Raw genomic sequence first — 21,555 nt, 5'->3', positions numbered from 1 at the left:
TTCTCATTTGAAAAATGGGAATGAAAATAATACCCAAGTGTCAGGTTGTTTATGACTTAATCCTGATGAACTTCACAGAACCATACCTGGCCCCTAAGATGAACTCAAAGGGATCACTATTGCTGCTGGTATAGTGACATAGTGAGTTGTGACCGACTCAGTCCCATGACTTTGGCTCAGAAACCCATGCATTAAAGGAGACAGAACTGAGGTGAACAAATTGGGTTCAACAATTAAAACATTAAATAAGAATGAAGTTGGCTCTTTGAGCCATTTCCTGTTTCTTATTCAGGCCACAGATGTCACCTTGCAGCCCTGCACATCTTGAGATCAAATAAACATTAACTGCAAGATAACTGGGACCTCAATTTATTTCTCTCTGCAGAACCAAGGTAAAGATTGGTGAGAATTGGAGAGGAAAAACGTTAAAGATTTTGTTAAAAGCCTTTCTGCAAAGCTGGTCTTGTGGATATTAAGTTCTACATGGACAGCACCTCTTTATGGAGCTTTCTTTGCTCTACTGCTGCATCTGCCCACCACCCCTGCCTCCCCCCATCCTTGGTAGGGTTCCTGTCCAGGCTTATCCCTGCTCCAACATTTATCCATCTGTTGTATAATGATCTTTCTAGGGTCTGTCTCCCCAACTAGTCTGCAAACTCTAGGAAACACCTCAACTTTTGGACATCTAACACCAGGGCTTGTATATAGGAAGCTCTCATCCAACTAAAGGATTGTTCATTAAAATGTTACACCACACACACTAAATACAAGTTTGTAATTTCTTTTAGATTTTTTTTTTTTTAGTTTTATACCAAGGCATTAACTTCCTTGACAAATATTTTAATTATTATTATTTAATTTTATTTAGGTCACTATTAAAGACCTACTTTATTCAGCCTATTCCTCCTAGAACTGGGGGACAATCAGTAAAATGCAGTAATCAGAGCTAATGTTTATTGAGTGCTTACCACAAGCCAAACACTCTGCTATACATTTTTCATTAGTGAAATCCTTAATATTTTAAGCCACACTATACTCTTATGAGACAGGTAACATATAGCAGCTTCAGGAACTGAGCTCACAAGTGGCTCCAACCCAGATGGGGCAGAGTCAAGATTTAAATCCAAGTGATGTGTCTCTGGAGCTCATTTTTGAACCCACTTTCCTTATGAAAAAAAATCTTCTTCCCCCAAACTTAGGCAGTGCCCCTGGGGGAGGGGTTCAAAGCTAAAATATGTAATAGAGGTGCCTGAAAACAACTAAACAATAACAATGTAAGTAAAAAAGTGATATTTCCAACATTGCCTAGTGACTCTGAGGATGGGGATCTGAGTCAAACATAAGCCTGCTCTCCTTTGCTGATGGGATGGTCATCACCCGATGGCCCTGGAGGAGAAAACCAGAAGCCTTGTGTCACCCCTTAGCTCCAGCATGAATTTACCCCCTGGCCTTTCTCTCTCCCACCTGTCTGACAAATATCTTCCTTTCATTTACTCCCTTGTGGTTTAAGACGAAGCTATAGAGTCTGTTAGCCCTTCAGTGGATTTTTACCAATCCAGGTCTTGTGTTAGGCCCTGAGAATGCACAGATGAATGAAACCCAATGACCTCACAATGTACTTTCAAGATTGACAAAGAAAGAACATGCTAAGTGGAGGAAATTGCTGTAAATTCAAGAGAATGTCTCCCGAGTACTTCTAGAAGATGAGAATCTTTCTGAGTAGAGGCTCCTATATAATGTTCTCCCTTCCTAGAACTTCATATCGAATACCACCTGGGCATGCAACAGATCCCAGGACCATTTATGGACAAAGAAGAAGTCACTTAACCTCTCTGACCTTCCATGCATGCATCTATAAAGTGGGAAATATGAACTATATGACATATTGTTAAACATTTTTGTAGATAAGACAACTCAAGAAAAAAGGATATACAAATTGCTAAAATTGTGAAGACTTTCTGAATGTCTTATGTGTCAAATCACAGAAAAAAAATAATTCTATTTTCTCTGAGTCCTAGCATTCTTCGGTTTTGAGGCAGTTTTGCAAAACAGAATAGGAAGTTGCACTAAGGAAGAAAGAGGTAGGTTGATCATTGATTCTGACTCTTAAACCAACTGTGTAAGCTGTGTAACTCTGGGTGTTTTACTAAGTCTCTCTAGGGTCACCCTCCTCATCTGTAAATTGGATTAGGAGTTGAACAATGAAAATCATAGTGCAGTATCTTGTGAACATCAAGAACAATTTTGTTTGAAAACAAAATATATAGTAAATGTATAAATAGCGTAAGTGGCAGAAGGAGAGGGAGAAGCAGGCTCCCCGCTGAGGAAGGAGCCTGATGTGAGGCTTGGTCCCAGGATTCTGGGATCATGACCTGAGCCGAAGGCAGATGTTTAACTGACTGAGTCACCCAGGCATGCCTGGAGACAACTTTAGATCCTATCAGTCTAAAGATGACACCAGAGAGATCTGCATAACAAACTTTACTAACTAGCCTTTATCACAACTTTTGGAAACCTAATATTGCTTTCCATTGTCCATTATTTCTCCATAATTTTATTATTCTCTGTTGAACACACTACATGATAATCTATAATTCTAAACCACCTCTTTGAATTACTCATTTTTCTCTGTTCATCTCATGAGCACACAATGTGTGTAGATTGGTAAACTTCTGTTTGTTTTTCTCTTGTTACTCTTTTATTACAGGGGTCTCAACCAAGAACTGAAAAGTTAAGAGGCACATTGTTTTTCCTCCCTCCCTCCCCCACCACATGTAAGGGTGGGTCCTGGCAAAACCACTCTGCAATCTTTACTTCCATGGCCAGAAGCCTTGGCCAGAGGTGTTTAGGTGTTGCACACCAGGAGTTTCACCCATTAGCTGAAATGTAGCTCTCCCTTGAAGGACAGCTAGCTTTAGACTGAAAAAGATATTCAGAAGTCAGTGCAGGGAGAGAAATAAATTGAATCCAGATAACATTATGAAACTGATGAATCCAACCAGAAATAAAATGTCTCACCAGTTCTGGACCTAGTCACATGTCTCAGTACCAGTGAATCCCCATCCTTGTATCTACTAGTTTAGATCAAGTTTTCTCTTAATTGCAGCCAAATACATCAGATTGGCATATGGGTGTCATAAGTCCCATTTTGCATAAGTAAGCACTAAAGGGGTAAAGAACATGTTCACAATTAAACTTAGAAGGATGGAAATTTGAATCACCTGGGGTTCTAAGCAATAGGCTCTTTCCACTATACCACTCTGACTCTCAACAATTCCCCACTTCTCCTCTTTATCCACTCTAAACTATATTTCCATTCCACAACCATTGTGAGATAATTGTCAAATTAGCTCATTTTTTTTCACTCAGTCTCATTTGAAACAGATCCACTAGACATGATACTGTGTAATGTCTTGTTTCTCATAGAATATGGACTAATTTCAAGGCTACATAATTCACACATCTTAGCTGGAAGTGACCCAGAAGGAAATGGATTGAAAATTTCATGGAGATGTCTTGTTCCCTGTTGAACAATATGGATATATCAACTTTGGAGGCTTCTGTTCAGATAGTTATAGAGGAATACTCCTTAGGGATGGAAAAGAAATCTATTCTGAGCCACTTCATGTGTTTAAAGGCCATTTCCTTTATAAGTAGCTGATCTGTAGAAGTATCTTGTTATGAACCCCTTAGGGTGAAAATTTTATCTACAGAAAAGGTAAAGGATGAGTATAGCTGTTAATAAGAAATACAAGATCTCTTCCAATTTATTTTTTTTCCTTTTAAATAATAATAATAATAATAAAATGTAATATTTTGAAAAATATGAAGTCCTGCATTTTAAATTTTTTATATAAAATCTTCTTGTTTCAAAAAAGTATATGTTCTTCAACCTGGTGAAAAAACTGTATGGCAATCAATTACATCAATGGATTTTTAAATTTTCTTCAAATTAAATACCACCTGAATTTAAAACATTTTTGTATAACCCGAAGGACAAAATACAGTACCAGAAAGTACAAACAAATTGGACATTGAAATGTAATTAACACTAAATCATTGCTCATTATCTTGTGATAATATGCCATGACATTTGCTGCTGCTTTAATGAATCAAAAGGCCTTAGGGCCTGATTTTTATTAAATTTACATTGAGGTTATTATATCCATATTATGCAATGGTTGGCACTCAACCCCACATTTTCAGAGCCTGGCTAAGTTAGATAGGAGATATCTTATTTCACACTAAAGCCACAAGAGCTTCCTCCCATTTATAGTCTAAATCTTCAGAGTAAAAGGAGGTTAAAGCTACCAATTAAAGAGATCTCTTTCCTTGTACGTATTGTTCTGTAACTGCAAAAGAAACATTTAACTGCTTGGTGATTTACAGGGAGCTGGTGCAAATAACTCAGTTATCTCCTCCAGTTAGTGCTTTTGTTTCTTTCTCTGGAGCTCTCAAATTTTTAAGCTCCTCTTGCCGGAACATTACTTATGCTTTCAAGGGTATTTCATGCAGGGGGTTCCTGGGTGGCTCAGTCCTTAAGCATCTGCCTTCAGCCCAGGTCATGATCCCAGGGTCCTGGGATCCAGGCCCGCATCAGCTCCCTGCTCAGCGGGAGGCCTACTTCTCCCTCTCCCACTTCCCCTGCTTGTGTTCCCTCTCTCGCTATCTCTCTCACTGTCAAATAAATAAATAATTTTTAAAGGGTATTTCATGCAGTCACATCAGTATCATAGTATTGGTCAACTGCCTCCATCAAACTATAGAAATCATCTGTGTAGACACAGATAAATGAGAAATCTAATGACAAGCACAAGTCATCATGGTCAAGGCATAAAAAGGGCAAGATGGTGGGAGTAGTCCATCTTTGTAGAAGAAATATGGGGGGAGGGGCAGTAGGTGCAAAAATTGGAAAACCAACAAAAGCAACTAAAAGTAAATGCTTTTATTATTGCCACGCACCAGCAATTCTAAATAGGATCAGTGAAAAACATTCTTCTACCAAAAAAAGCCTTTTGTTGGTCTAAGTTCTAAGAAATGCTGATGTCAGTATGAATTTTTAATAACGTATATATAAGCCTCAAATAGCATGTTTTATTACTTGTCACTTAATAAATATTATATTCAAGAGGAAAGTTAATTCAGACAACTCCAGTTATACCTTTGGCTTCTGAACATGCAGACTCAAATACACAGGCTTAGTTCTAAGGGTCAGAATACAACTTCTGATTTCTCATTTGTACAATTACTATGCTACCCTTGTTTCACTCAGACCTACTGTTGAAACACATGAATACACATTAATACAGGGCTTGTGGACACAGATTGCACCCAAAGAGAGCTCACACAACTGCAAACATTTAGGAACTCCATAATATTTTACCAAATAGAATAGTGATCTGTGATAAAATTTCTAGTGAAAATATTTTAGTGATTTTCTTATTGATTGCAGAGATATTTAAAAGTTGCTAGAACTAATTGTGAAGAAAACACATAGAAAAATCATAATTCCTGAAATTTATTATAAAACAAAGTATTTTTATGAATATCAATCAAACTTATCTTTATGTTTAGAACCTTTCCTAAAATTTACATGTCTGTTGCTTAATGTGAAAAAAAAATATTTTTTAAATTTAAAAATAGTAAAAGTATCCTTTGATTGATATAAGATATCTGATTATATTCTGATTATATTCTGTTTTGAACATACACATGTGAAGACTATTGATTTTAATAAAGCCATGCACAAATTTGTAGAAGTAAAGTTGGAGGAACAGAAATTTTAATATGACTATTACTGGAACAAACCAATATACGGGTATGTTTTTGTCCTTTTTACTAAAAAGGAAAAAAAAAAGGACTAATGTTAACTAGAAACCATTCATGTCTTTTCTTTTTTGCATGTATTTTTCTTAATTGGCCTGATCACATATAAGTGTTCAATATTAGGACATTTTGCCATCTACATTTCTATTATTCTTCTTTTAACTTTATGATCGTTACTGATACAACTTGTGTGTAGGAAATGGGATGTTAGACAATGATCCATATTCTGGTGTAGCTACACCACTGCTTATGGGGAAGTAGTTGAAAAAGAGTAGGAATTCTGATTGGGTAGTCACACAGTCCTAATGGTGAAAAATAAGTCAGAAATTACTTTCAGAGCAAAAGTACCACAACAACAAAAAATAGATCCTAATTATGAATAGAATGCATGATAATAATACATTAAGCTTTCCATGGAAATTGTAGTGAAAAAGTTCTGGGGTATGGAAGCTTAACGTAAAAGGTAAGCAGTACCCATGGACAGATAAGGGACACTGTAATAAGTACTATGGGGATTTGAGGAATACACTATTTTGAAGAGAGAACGATTACATTCTGATAGGCAATAATAAAACAAACAAAAACAATTAGAAGGAACTAGAAATTAGCATGACTATTTTTACAGATTACCAGAGGCATTAATGTGATAGTATCAACATGTACTAGCCATCGGTGGCAAAGATAAGACTTGGACTTCTGTTGACATTATGTTAAATTCATAAATGAGGGCACTTACAGCTTATTTCAAGTCGGATGAAGTCTTTAATGCCAAGGTTTTCTAGGAAAACTCCCGATAAAGCCGTGGTTTTAAAAAAGAAGGAAATATCAGCACTGAACTCCGCGTGGAAGGTAGGAAAGTGGAGGTAAGACGCTTCTGTATAAAACGATACCGCATTCCAGAAGAGCCCTGCGAACGGAAATACCCTTAAGCAGGGTTCATTGTTTTAGAATGAGATGTGGAAAAGCACTGGACATGTGAAAAATTTTCAAGACTGAGGGACACTGCAGGAAAAAGGGATAAGGGAATAAAGACATCTTGTGCCTATGCAATGAAGAGAGAAAGCGAGAAAGCTTTTTTTTTTTTTTTTTTTTTTTTTTTTTCAATTTAGTACTCACGGTCTCCATAGCAACGCAAGGGACCAATTCTCCAAGCAGCTTCTGAGTTTGATCTGTTGGTATCAGTGATAACTATCTGAGTGACAGGCAAGTGGTCTTTGAAGGAAAGAAACCCAGTATCATTTGTCCTGAAAAACATAAATTTAAGAAAAAAGAGGAGAAAATGTGGATAATGTAGGGACTCTTTTACCAAGACTCCTTTTTTTCAAAGGTGATCTGGGTGGTTGCAGTAGCAGGGTGAGGCCCGGGAGGGGGAACCAGAAGGCTTTTCGTCTCATAAGCATATACAAAAGACTGGAAGGCCAACTACAAAACCTTTGGCCAGCTTCCAAAAACCAGGGAAGTTATATTTTCTCTAAGTCTTTCCAGAAACACAGGTAATTTACAGAGCTTGCTGTTTCTTGTTGTAGCTGACAGCACCCCACCTGCCCAATGCCTTGTTGATGTAACATTAAACATCATCTCTCTTTCCACAGAGATTGGCTATCTCAGTAACTAACTTGAAATGGGCACCACAAATCCCACTTGAAATCACTCCCAGGACTTGCTCCAGCCACCTGCCTGTAGGTTTTTTTTTTTTTTTTTAAAGATCCTCATTAATTTATTTGACAGAGAGAGATCACAAGCAGGCAGAGAGGCAGGCAGAGAGAGAGGAAGGGAAGCAGGCTCCCTGAGCAGAGAGCCTGATGTAGGGCTCGATCCTAGGACGCCGGGACCATGACCTGAGCCGAAGGCAGAGGCTCAACCCACTGAGCCACCCAGGCGCCCCTGCCTATAGGTTTTAATCAGCTTGGGATGCTTCTTATCACCTTTTAACTCCAGGTAAAAACAAGTCTTCGGAGTTAACCTGTTTTGCTGCTTTTCATTTTGCTCTATGTTTTAAAGACCTTGGGAGTTAACATCTTTGTCTTTGTTAATTATGCAAGCAGATAACTAGTTACCCTTTGGGGAAAAAAAAACCTTAAAAATAAATAGGGTGACAGTATTATTTTTCCCTTTTTTAAAGCTGTGTTTTTGGATTCATGGTAAGAACATACCATAATACCTGGGAGAAGAAAACTGCAGAGAAGAAACCTGCATTGAATAAATAACTATTCTGAGCCAGAAATATATTAGGGGATAAGTACATTTTCCCCACACAACACACTTGTGAAGTGGGTACCATTATTTTCATTCACAGATGAGGAAACTGAGTCTAAGATATATATCAGACAACCTACGTTCACAGGACACAAAAGGCAGGGCCTTGATCACATATGATCTACCTTGTGTCTAAATATAACAATCTTGCCATAAATAGTCATGTCTACATTTAACAAAAATACATGTTTATATGCTTTGAAGATGCCTGTATATTATGTGTAACATTTCACTCCCACATGATAATCTGAAACTCGTGACTAATAAAATACTGACATTTCCGATTGAAGGCGGTGGGGGGAGGTGTGGGTGGTGGGAATACAAAAAATATTATATTACAGCAAGTCATGAAATAGTAACCAAAATTCCTCCAAAGCCTTTTTTAAGTGTGCCAGGTGAACTTTCCATTGTTATCTTGCTCCATTTAACTCATCCAAACATCAGGTGGCCTGCTATAAAAGATGATGGAACATTTTCATTTCCATGCTCCATCCATCCGGTGTGCTACCAACTTTAAATGACGAGCTGAACTGAGTCATATGAGGTAGTTTGAAAATTGCAGAGTGGGCTAGAGTCCTCACCCACTACAGCCTTAGTTAAGGACAGGATGGAACCTTTTGCCAGTGCATGGGAATTGGGGGACAGAGCACCACACACCAATATTCAGGGCAAAGTATATGATGTAGCAATTTGTTAACAAGAACACAAAGGAGCAGATTCATATTGCCTTTCTCTCTGTAGTCACAAAGAAATCAGCAAAACACTGAACACACACTCAAAATCAATGTTACATTTCATTATCATTTACATATCATTTATAGCTCTGGTTTAGAGATAAAATAATATCCCTGAATATTCTGAACTGAGGATGCATGGCAGGAGTAGTGTGATGTGATGTGCTAAGGGCATAGCTTCAGAAGCACACAGATTTGTTCTGGAATCCCAAGTCCCAGTTCCTAGCTGTGTAAGTTTGGGCATATAATTTTGTTTCTGAGATTTCCCCAGCATCCTCAATTTTAAAATGGAGATAAAGTCTATACCACAGAGTTATTGAGAGAATTAAATGAGTTCATATAATCACTTAGCACGGTGCCTAATCTATGATAAATGATCAAAAATGGTAGTGGCAACACTCATTTCAGTTCTTATCTTTGTCCCTGAAATCTCTGTAGCCTTAGGCAAGTCAATCCATCTTTTTATTTAGCCAGCTATAATTCTATATGGGAGTTCTCATACTACATAGAACACTGTAGAAAATTAAATGTTCATATTTGGCATCCAACTCATGAAATTTGGAGAAAAAATATCAATTCATCTTGGTTGTAAATAAATGAAATAATTACCTGCACACATACCAAAAAGGTAAATAAATGCACTATCCATTTTTTATTATTTGAATACCTGTATTTAGAGGCAATTCAAAGGATTAGGAATAAGGGTGCTGTTTCTGTTTGAAAGAACATCTATGAATGTTATAAAGACAAAAGGTAAAATTTGAGTCTTCATATTTCAATATCTTTTCAAGCACAGAATTCAAAGCAAATTCTAAGTAGCCAAAGTTGAATAAAGACAAACCTATATGTAATTCTAAGAAAGTATATTGCTCTAGAATTTTGTTTCTCTCCATTTTTATTTTCAAGGTGAAAATGGTTGATTCTGAAGTCCGTCCATCAATGCTAACTACTGTCTCCCTTCCCCACTCTGGCACCCTGTCTGCATCAATTTGATGTCCTGTGTCAATGAGCTGGAATATATAAATAGCATTCTAAGAATAAAAATTTCTTCCAAGGAACAGAGAAAAAAATTTCATATTTAGTTTGATAATGCAAGGTACAATACCAAAAATACTTTTTTTTTTTTAAGAGATACAAAGTCAAATTCCTACAGGGGCCAGAGGAGTAACAAAAACAAGTGAAGCCAGCTTTGGTTTGGATAATAAATGAAACCTAACATATACCTTCATTGTCAGAAAGAGAGAGATAGGAAGAGAAAGAGAGAGAGAGGTTAGAAAACTGGTAGAAAAAACTCGTTTGGACTAAAGGAAACTGATACCCGTTAGTAACAAGTAATTATGCTTTTAATGAACATCAAACAAGTGGGTCACACTGGCATATTAATGTAAAACTTAAATTTAAAATTTTGACAATGGATTTAAAATTCTGAAGAAACAAAAAAGAGTATGATGGGACCCAATACTGCACTGCCCAAAAGAATGTGGGGACTGTGTTCTGCTTATGGACAACCTAGGCATTTAATCATTCTCTTAAGGTCACAGTGAGAATAAAATTGGATTTAATTCAGTTTGTGACAGGTATGATTCAAACATTTCAAAGATTCAATGAGTAGAATATCCGAGATCTGTGGTTGGTGGTGGTGGATTTTAGTGTACAAGATAATACAGTGATACAAATTAGGGTAGTACCTACTAGTAAGCAGGGAGTCTACAGCTGTACATTTCTTTGTGCACATTAACTTGTTTTCCTTTCTTGCTTGTTTGAACTTGCCTTCTTAAGGAAAAACACTTTATAGATTTTGTCTTCCTTTGGAATAATACACAAAATTCTCCCTAAGAGTACAGGGTACTCACATAGTTTATAAGTGCAGAAAGGGTTATGTTGTAGTGAAAAAACATTGCCTTTTGGACCAGACTATTATGGGTTGAATCCATGTAACTCAATATACTAGTTTATAAATTGTTAGTGAGGTTATTCTAGGCTTCAGTTTCCCTATCTCTAAAATGGGGTTAATAATATCAATTTGATTTTGTATAAATCAAAGGAGATAATGCATATAAAACTATTAACACACTAACACAAAATAGGTATTCAATAGTTATGACATTCCCTGTTACGTTTGAAATAAAAATGTGAAATACAAATAATTTTTTTTTTTTTTTTTTTTTTTTTTGAGAAAAGCCAGCATAAAGCACTTTTATTGCAATAATAAAACTTGAAACTCCTACGTAGTGCGGGGAGGTGGGGGAAGGCGGGTAGGCAGCAATAATTTCTCTCACCAAATCACTACACAGGACAGCAAAGGGGTGAGAGGGGGAGGAGGAGAAGCCAGGAAACTCTGATTATCAGCAGGGGGAGCCGAACATCAAAAACCAGAAGATGCTGAAGCTGTGATGACCAGCATCATTTTCTCAAGACAACACTCAAGGGTTTGTCATGATGGCTGGGCTTTCATCGGGTGTTAAGTGTCTACAAACAGCACCTTCAATTTAAACTTTCGATTAAAGTTCTTAAAATTTGGGAAGTGGAGCTTGGACAGCTATGAGATTACAAAAGTCCTGAATATCCATTAGAAAAACCACAGGATGGGGAGAGAAAAAAATAATAAAATAAAAGCCAGGCCACGAAGAAGGCTTCGGAGGTCCCTGCTGGCCTGGGGACAGATACCTGTAGTGTCCAACATTGCAGTGAGAACGATTTGCTTTCAAAAGGCAGAAGGTTTAAGGGGAGGCTGGGGCGGGGCAGTGGAGGCAAAAACTCTCCCCCCCGCCACCACTTCAGTTTTAGGTCGGGCTTTTAATACAACCCAAGGACATCTCTCAACTGGGAGAGTAATTCGGCCCTCGACAGCGCCTCAAATCTGCTATGGCTTTGCAGCGCAGCAGCAAGAATGTTTAATATATAATAGATAACAATTTCATCCAAAAAAAAAATAAAATAAAATAAAGATTCTTGCATTGACCCCCACCCCGACACCAATTCCTATTCTAAAGTTAACCCATTACTTGTGCTGTTAATACTTGACTAATACTTAAGTGGAAACCTAGATCCAAAAGATTGAAACTGAACCTTCACCCCAAAACAAAACAAAATAAAATGAGTAACTTGAGGTTTATGGCATATAGTTTAGGTCAACACACATACGAGGAAAAAGGGAAAGAGCAAAGCCGGGTGACAGAACACATTCAGTCGGGGTCGATGTTTAGACAAAGAGTGTAGTGGAACATCAGGAAAAGCTCCGTCCGGGTTCGCGTATGCACGTCTGAGGGCGCCACATCCCTCCGCAGCACATCCAAGAATGGGGAGCTCATGGAGGAGGCCACTCCTGTCATTCCAGTTTCAGAAGCTCCACGTCAAAGACGAGAGTGGCATTTGGCGGGATGATGCCTGGGTGTCCAGTAGCACCGTAGGCGTAGTCTGGGGAGATGGTCAGTTTGGCTCTCTGACCCACACTCATCTGGGCAACCCCTTCTTCCCAGCCTCGGATCACCTCCTGCTTGCCTAGCATAAACTTAAAGGGCTTGTTTCTGTCCCGGGAGGAATCAAATTTCTTTCCATCTTCAAGCATCCCCGTGTAGTGCACCACGCAGGTCTGGCCGCGCTTCGGGAAGGTGCGCCCGTCTCCGGGTGAGATGGTCTCCACCTGCACTCCCATGGCGGCGGAGACGGAGGCGGCGGCGGAGACGGAGGCGGCGGCGGCAGGGGACGCTGGGCGCGCGAGCGGGCGGGCTGCACGGCGGGCGGCGTGGACCCACAGAGGACCTGGCAGCGCTTCCCCGACTCTGCCTCGGCCCTCGGCGCCTCGCCTGCGCACGCGCCGAAATACAAATAATTTTTAAAGGAAAAATTAGAAAGAGAGCCTCACTGTTGGCAGGAATGAGCAGAGGCCAGTCACAGATGCCAGTCAGAGACTCCAGCTTATGGAGGCTCCAAGGGTACAAGTCACAGACATGTGTGGTCCTCAGGAAACCCACATGAGCTAATGGAAAAACCCGTCAGAAGCAATGTGGTCTCCTCTTCCTTTATGTGCCTCTTGGGATTTTACCAGGTTCAGGATTTCAGGACAAAACAGGGGCCGCTGATTTCTTTAGTGAATCATTTGGGTAAAATGTGGTGAAAAGTCATATGCTAACATTTTTGTTTTCATGAATCAATCAAATTTGGTTAACTGCGGCTCTGTAAGCTTCTTTTAGCAGAAAACGTTTGGGTCACTGAGCCTATTAAGAGAGATTTTTTTTTTTCCTTTATTCTATGTTTCTTTCTTTTAGTCACTTGAAAGTAAAAAAAAAAAAAAATAAAATGAAACAAAACAAAACAAAAATACATTACGCATAAGGTAGGAATACCTAGCAAATTATGCAAAAACTGAAGATTCTAGCACCCTTTGAAGTCCCTATGTGAATCTGAATGGGTGAGTCTCAGGACTTTCTGCACAGCCTTCCCTTGAGTGAGTGACATGATGTCCTCCACTTTCTGTGGCTGCAAGGTGTCCATAAGCAAGTCTGCAAGTCTGAGGTATGGTATCGATGCTTGCCAGTAATTCTACCCTAACCTTGGTTAAAGCAATTATTTCCTCTGTATCTTCCTTCTTAAGACTTCCTGATGAAAAGGACCTAGAGGATTAGCTTAAAGGTTGGTTGTCACTTAATTGCCAAAAAAAGCAAACGCAAGCATCGACTGCGGTCACATAGACAAGTGCACATCAGGAGGCCATATCCATTCCTCTCTGCCCTATACTGACCAGACCATGTCTGGATTCTTGTTTTCCATTCCCAGCATTAAAAATGTGAAGGGTAAAATGATGATTTTGCAAATATTTAAATATTTGGAAACTATAGTTCTTCTGTAAATATTCTAGAAACTTGAAATCATAGTGCTCTTCTCAAATAGGTATGAGGAAAACAAAATCAGGCCTTGGTATGTGAATACAGCCAAAGGCCACCTAATGTTACTTTATTATTAAGAAATTACCATGACCCTCAAGATTTTATGAGTATAAAGTTAATTTAAAAAATGCTACCATAGATGAAGATTTTTGGAGGCATGATTTGATTAACCTGCTCTGGATATGAACGAAAGTAGCATCCAATAGGGCCAGAAAAGTTCTTATCAGAACTATCTGCACTCTCCCTCTTACCTTCCACTCCTCCTCTCCCTTGCCTCCTCAGTTCCCACAATCAGTCTTCTCTCCTTTCATGCCAAGGCAACACTGAATTGCTAATTTCCGTGGAATAGGTCAGCACCTAACTCATTCCACTCTGTGGTATCTTTTCACAGTGTTGCCTTCCTCCCTGTTACACACACAATGAATAACGTTACAGACTGACCCCCTCCCTTGGACGTCAACAGTCATTTCTAAGGAATAATGCCCCAACTCCTTCCACTTGTTGCTGCTCCAGGGATCTGCTCCCCTGCTTGCATGTGTTACTCAGTTCTGTGAAGGATGAGGCCCCCTGCTCTCAGGGGCTGAGACCGTATATACACACGTCTCCCCTTCCTCTTTTCCTCCCTCCTCCCTCATTCATGATCCACCACTTCCACCAAGCTCACCTGCTATATGCCATTCCATCCAGCTGCCTTATCCTCACCCTCCTGGCCTCACTTCTATTTTGAGGGAGCTCCAGGTCTTGGAGGTTCAGGTCCAGCTGCCTGGTCCTTGGAGATGGCTACCTACACTGGCTTTCTCCTGCCAATCTCACTAATGTCTTCCTAGTCTGCTTCTCCACCATTAGACTCTCAGTTTCATACTCTATTGTTTAAATGTGACCATGATTCATACTCTACTGCTTAAAGCCTTGTTATGATAAGAGGTCTCTATCTGTTCCAGGTGTCGTCCAAATTCCATGTTTAACATAGTAGACTGGACAGTAAAATGCTTATTAAAACCACAGTTGTCTTTTACAGACAATTCTTTCTTAAAAAAAAAAAAGAGAGAGAGAGAGAGAGAAAGAAAGAAAAATGATGCAGGGGTTAGAGGTATTCCTTGAGTTTAGGGCTGCTATTCTTAGAACCTACTTCTGGCTCTGCGGCTCAGCTGAATGCCTCCTATCACTGAATGTGAGCGTGGGAGCTGCCTCTTGCCTTTCCATGGCCATGTGAGCATAAAAATAGTTTTTTACACATGATCTCATTTAATCCCCAGAACATCCCTGTGACAATATTGTTATCAGCACCTGTCTTATGCAGGAGAGGAAATGGAATTTTATAGAAGTGACTAACCTTCCCAGCATGCATCATTTACAAGTGGAAGGATCAGGATTTGAACAGCATGCCTTTGCTGTAACCATGGTGCTTCTCTGGTCTCCTGGTCTCACTCCTACAGAGAGTGGCTCTCTTGCATATGGTTGCTGCTCCTTCCCACAGTCAGTCTACATCTTCTCCAGGTAGTGCTTGAATAACAGCTGTGCCCCTGAGTCCTTGAGCTGCCTTTACAGGTCTTGGACTGACCATCCCCATTCCGTTCACACAGGCAAGATACAATTCAATTGACTAGGTTTCAGTTTACTAATTTGCAATCATTTTCCAGCCCTGCATTCCCTGAGATTACATGTGGGTCACCTTGACAGGAGTCTGGGAGCCCACAAACTCTTCAGTTACACATTTACAAGCACTCTCTTGGTTTATTTCTATTGTGGGCAGACCCATCCATTACATGGCGAGTTTCACGAGTGAATTTTCAGAGAGTAGCTCTGTTTTGGGAAGAGGAACCTTCCTTTTTCTTTCCTCATTTCACCTAGAGTTTGACAGCTGAATAATACCTTTGATTGTTCTGTCTGCTATTTAATTCTATTTATTTTACGACATAGATGTATTTTTTCTTAAATCTGTTTAACTTCTATAAATCAATTTTGTCTCTTACCTTTTATTTAAGCTTCTTTAAAAATAGGGGAAATAATAAACATGATGACTAAAAAATTTTTGAGAACCAAATTCATGGCACATCTGCTCAGCACACAAATTACTGCTAACTCAGCCAGTACTTCTCAACTCTCCAAAGATATTCTTTTTCCTTATTTTCTTTCTTCTTCTTTTTTTTTTTAAATAAAATAGGAACTTGAAGCCCAGAGAGGCTAAATGATGTAGACTGTATAGTTAGTAATGACACATCCAGGATTTGATCATCTCATTACATAATAAAATGTTACTTAGAGATAAATTACATTTTACATCTAGAAAATAAGACTGTTGCCAGAAGAAGTAGCTACAATTGTCAGCATTCTAAGTGTATTATGCATATTAGTTCATGATATTTTCTCTGAAAATCCATAAGGCAGATTTGCAAAGCCGATAGAACTATTTCCTCTCTTCCTCCTTTCCTCACCTCTTACTCTTCTCTTCCTCCTTCTTATCCTTAATGAAGAAGAATCTACACTTTGAAAATGAAGTGCAGAAATGCTAGGATCTATCTGTAGTTAGCCAAGAGTATCCCCCAGACCTCAGAAGTCATGCCAGTAATGGCAGAAATGATATCTGGGGTCCATCCAAGCTGTTTGCACTTGCCTAAGGGTTCCAGCAAGTTCTGAGAAGAAAGAGGTTATAACTGACGTCTTTCTGTGTGGCCCTGTTTTAACCCTAGTGAGTACTGCACATTCCTCCTCAGGCAGAGAGGATCATTTCCCCCACAGAGTCCGAGCATCCAGTTCTGAACTGATCCCTTTGTGGTCTATGTAATACCTTAAGTCCCTTCACCAATTTGGCCACATCTAGCAAAACAGAAAAATGGATAATTTAACAATTTTAAGCTGGGGTTTTATGCAATAGAAATAATTTCCAAAGTGGAAAGGGTATAAATCAAGACTCAACAATGTTCATTGATACATTTTTTTTTCCAATAGTGAAAAAGTCATTTACAAGGAAAATGTTTATCATAAAGGAATGGAAAAATAATTTGCAATACAATCATACTATGGATACTTTGCAGCCATTAAAATGGACAGTATGTACTTATTTTCATGCTTATTTAATTAGGCCACATAAAAGCTCTCCAAGACATATTTTTGTGAAAAAAGTAAGTTGCAGGATATTATATTTAATATTATCTCATATTTAGTAAATGTGGCATATGCATAGGAAGACATTTATATGTAGAAATGCCCTACATGCCCATCTATTATCTCTAGGTGTCAGATTTTACATATGGGATACAAGTAGAGATTCCAACCAGTGGTAAGGAAGGAGATTCTACTTTTTTACTTAAATATTTCTGAAATATTTAAATTTTTATAGTAAGGATATAATAAAATGTATTTATTTTATTAAAATAAACTCTTAAAGTTAAAAAAAGCAAGAGAAATATTCCTCTTATGCTTTGTTAAATATAGAAACCTAAATTGGGTGAATCAGAACTGAAAACTGTGAGCAAACATGCAGAGTAGATAAAAGAAGTAAGCAGCCCATGTAATTTGGATCTGAGTAAGAGCTACTGTTAGGTGAGTAATGCCATACACTTAGTGATAGGTAGGCAAATTAAAATAGAAGCCAAAGACTCATTGCATTTTTAAGTATAATTATAATATGTTGTTACACAATAATAGTACAAATCAAAATGTTATATAAAATATACTATGTAAATGGAAATTCTTAATCTTTTTTATCATTATGTTTAATTAGCTAACATATAGTACATCATTAGTTTTGATGTAGTGTTCAACAATTCATTAGTTGTGCATAATGCTCAGTGTTCATCATGATATGTGCCCTCCTTAATACTCATTACCTGGTTACAACATCCCCTTAGCCCCCTTCTTTCTGTAACCCTCAGTTTGTTTCCCAGAGTCCAGAGTCTCTCATGGTTTGTCTTCCACTCTGATTCCTTCCCATTCATTTTTCCCACCCTTCCCCTGTGTTCCTCTGCACTGCTCCTTTTGTTCCACATATGAGTCTCTAAAGGCAAGGAAAACAAAAGTGAAAATGAACTTTTGGGACTTCATCAAGATAAAAAGCTTCTGAACAGCAAAGGAAACAGTCAACAAAACTAAGAGGCAACCCACAGAATGAGAAATGATATTTGCAAATGATATTATAGGTAAAGGGCTAGTATCCAAGATCTATAAAGAAGTTACCAAACTAAACACTCAAAAAAACAAATAACCCAGTCAAGAAATGGGCAGAAGACATGAACAAACACTTCTCCAAAGAAGACATACAGATGGCTAACAGACACATGAAAACATGTTCATCATTAGAAAACTCTTAATCTTGATATTGACTTCAAGTTCTATTTCTGATATTTAAAATTTTATAACTACCCAAGTAATTTGATTCCACAGACAATTTAGACATAGTATATTTGTAAAGCTTGACAGAGAACTAATGTGATAAAAGTCTCTGTCTACATCTTTGTTTCTTAGAAGTAGTAAAAGGAGCATTTTATAGCTATGTTTTGTTTTCTAGAACCCACAAGTCTTAAATTCCTTATGTTGAGTATTTTCCCAATAGATGTTAGGATGGTCTCATCACTGAATTGAAACAAACAAACAATTTTAAAAAATCCTAAATGTTGTTTTTGGTAAAATATCAACTATTTTACTCCATCTAGAATTCTATAAAATAATGATGTGATATATTGGTTTTGAATAATCAATCTCTGATATAAGTTTTTCCCCACTTTTGTATTGTTTCTTTTTTTCTTGTTATGCAATATCTTCAATTATCTCCAATATGATACACCACAAAACATTCTGTCTAAAAACAGTCCAGTATCTAGTCATGGGATACTTAGTGTAAACAAGCCAAAACCAAGTTGCCCCAGGACATACATTTTAATGGAAATGTAACAAATGAAACAGCAGACTATAACTAGCAAGTGATGGAGATATTTGGTCAGGGAGAGAGGATCTGGAGAAAGGAAACACCATGTATTCATTATCTCATTCATTTTCTCAGCAGTTAGTACATGAAGGACCTGCCATGTAGCATGCATACTTCTCTCTAACACAAGGTTCAGGTCCTGATTATATTGCTAGATGCATGTGGAAATTCATTGAAGAGTTAAAACCTAGATAAAGCTTTCATAATTAAGGCCTGCTAGGAACAAAAGCACTTCCAAAACTTAATAGGCCTTGGAACTGCTCATAAGCAGATTCATGAATAATAAAATTCAACCAGCAGAGGTTATAACTAACTAACTAACTCACTAACTAAATAACTAACTAACTAAATAAAAATGCATATCCTTAGTATGTTCTGAGGTGATCCTTTCCTTTGTTTCAGGATTGAGGATTCCTGCCCTATTTTAGGACACTAACAAGGATGAAGCACCCTCACTGCAGCAAGTCTGGGAACCTCAGGAATCGAAATCTGAAGAAAGATCTAAGAAATCAAAGAACAGCCTATGTGAGCAAACTCTAAACCCCTTGGATGTATCCAGCCTCTTCCTCCTAAGGGCAACTGTCTCAATAAATCTCATGTGAATAGCATGAAGGCTCTTCATGAAGGTCAGGGATAAGACATGTATTTACCAAAGAGAAAAGCTGAAGGCAAATGTATAAAAAGATAGCCTTGGGGAGGGGTCATATGTGTGTCTCAGTTGGTGAAGTGTCTGACTCTTGATTTTGGCTCAGGTCATGATCTCAGGGTTGTGTAATTAAGCACTACATCTCATCGGAGCATGCTTAGTGGGGAGTCTGCTTGAGATTCTCTCCCTTTGCCCTTCTCCCTGCTTGTGCTCTCACTCTCAAAATAAATAATAAATAAATCTTGAAAAAAAAAAGATAACTTTTGGAGCAGAGGGGCCATTTCCAACTATGCTTTGATAGAAGGAAAATGAATGCGCAGTGGGAAGTTTAGGCTAAACTTTGGGTAAATGTTTCTTGAGTGGTTATAAAAGATGGATAAGAGCTAACAATGAAATAAAGATCAGTTAATCCTGGAATGACCATAGCCTGACCTATGAAAAGTAAAAATATGTCCAATAGAAGTCATTCAATTGTTCATTCATGGATGTGACACCATTTATTAAATAATTTCTCTGTGGTAGAGAGGTAGAATCAATGGCTAAAGAGCAGTTTGAAGCTTCAGGATTCCATTTCCAAAAAAAAAAAAAAAAAAAACCTAAAAATAGCCTACATTTTTTTAAGAAACAGAATAATAGCTTCCCTTTTTTGGATGACCAGATGACCAGAATTTAAAGCTTACGTCATTTTCTTTTCCAATCTTGTACCATATTACTTTATATAAGGGTGTATTAAGGAACAAGTGGCAAAGAACAAAGTTACTGAAAATCAAATAAAAATATCTTCACTTCCTTATGACTAAATTTTAAAAGATGTTTCACTGTTAAACAGTAGAGCTTTGTCTCAGTTCTGATTGGTTGTCTGGCTGAAAGAAGTCCTCATTAGGACCACAGGCCACCAGAAAGAGGCACACTTTGAAAGATTTCCCAGCCTCCTCCAACTTGCTGCCAGAACCAGCCTTTGGATCTGTCTACATAGATGACAGTTTCCCACCCTACAGAACCCCACATCCTATACTGTCTGTCTCTAGCCTGGAGCTATCCCCAGTGTCCTTTGCTATTCTCCACAGTCTATCAGTCTGAAGTAATGGGATCAGAAAACACCCAACTGGCAGGATTTCTTACGTCGAACCATCAGATTGAAGACAAGTTACTTTGCAAACAATCACTGACTGTAAAACTGTTACTCATTTCAAGTTTTCTCATTTTATTTTCTTTTTCTTACGGTTTAGTTCTTTGGCTGGATCCGAACCCTCTGGAGATGTCAGCTCAGTAGTATACTTGATTTCCAATGCCTACCTGACACTTCCTTTACTCTAAGAAGTCACACTTCTTGTGTTCATCAAGTTCTTCTTTCCCTTCCATCCACCTCCATCTTCTGAGCTGACTCACTTTCCCTCTCACCCCCCCATAATCATTTTCCACATTTACTTGGTCTTATTGAAATATATAGCACAAATTTATTCAGTTACAGAGGTTGATTAAAACAGAATAAACTATTGTCAATTTCCAGAGGCTGAGAGGATGGCTAAGCTTCCCCTGAGCAGCCTGATTCAGCACAAAGAAACCCAGAGGCTACCATATGTGATTGGAGAAGCCCTGGGAGAGGTCTCTCTGGTATCCTCACCCACTGTCATAACTCAGAATCTCAACTCGGTGGCTCCTTTCATGGAGTCACCAAGAACATCCTGGGATTCAGCAGAATCCTACTCTGCCCCCTTAGTCACATGACCTTAACTAAGCCACTTATCATGCCAGATCCTCAGTTTCCTTTTCTGGGGAACAGAGATGGGTGGTGGGATGATGCTATGAGGTGTAGTACATAAAATACCAAGAACACTTTGGTATATGATAGGTGATATTTTTTAGCGACAATACTACCTAGGAGTTCTAATATATCAAACTACTATCTCCTAGATGCTCTACTAGCCCAAATCAGTTTTCTGATCAATTTTACCAAGAGCATATGGTTTCACTTATTTGTAGAACATAAGGAATTGCATGGGGGACATTAGGAGAAGGAAGGGGGAAATGAAGGAGGGGAAATCAGAGGGGGAGTAAAACCATGAGAGACTGTGGACTCTGAGAAACAAACTGAGGGTTTTGGAGGGGAGGGGGGTATTAGGTGAGCCTGCTGGTGGGTATTAAGAAGGGCATGTATTGTATGGAGCACTGGGTGTTATACACAAACAATAAATCTTGGGACACTACATCAGAAATTAATGATGTACTGTATGGTGACTATCATAACATAATAATAATAAAAATTATCAAGAGCAGAGACTT

General features: G+C 38.3%; 2 protein-coding genes across 2 annotated transcripts in view; both read right to left on the bottom strand.

Moving 5' to 3' along the window:
* Nucleotides 1-21,555, bottom strand: part of CNTNAP5 (contactin associated protein family member 5) — an 847,743-nt gene that overhangs the window by 134,222 nt on the left and 691,966 nt on the right. The window contains exons 15-16 of the mRNA XM_047722671.1: nucleotides 6,943-7,070; nucleotides 6,563-6,733 (exon numbers count right to left, since the gene is read on the bottom strand). Of these exons, the coding sequence (XP_047578627.1) occupies nucleotides 6,563-6,733; nucleotides 6,943-7,070 (299 nt within the window). The remainder of the gene's footprint in view (nucleotides 1-6,562; nucleotides 6,734-6,942; nucleotides 7,071-21,555) is intronic.
* On the bottom strand, nucleotides 10,997-12,628 carry LOC125096039 (peptidyl-prolyl cis-trans isomerase FKBP1A). The gene has a single exon (XM_047722672.1). The coding sequence runs from the start codon at nucleotides 12,469-12,471 to the stop codon at nucleotides 12,145-12,147; it is 327 nt and encodes a 108-aa protein (XP_047578628.1). The 5' UTR covers nucleotides 12,472-12,628; the 3' UTR covers nucleotides 10,997-12,144.

This window comes from Lutra lutra, chromosome 3 (genome assembly GCF_902655055.1).
Source record: "Lutra lutra chromosome 3, mLutLut1.2, whole genome shotgun sequence".
NCBI lineage: Eukaryota > Metazoa > Chordata > Mammalia > Carnivora > Mustelidae > Lutra > Lutra lutra.
Note: the sequence above shows the minus strand (reverse complement) of the source record. Positions and strands in the feature narration are given on the sequence as shown.

Bases quoted from the DNA above. Each gene is read 5' to 3' on its own strand.
- LOC125096039 (XM_047722672.1), bottom strand. From the start codon at position 12,471: ATGGGAGTGCAGGTGGAGACCATCTCACCCGGAGACGGGCGCACCTTC.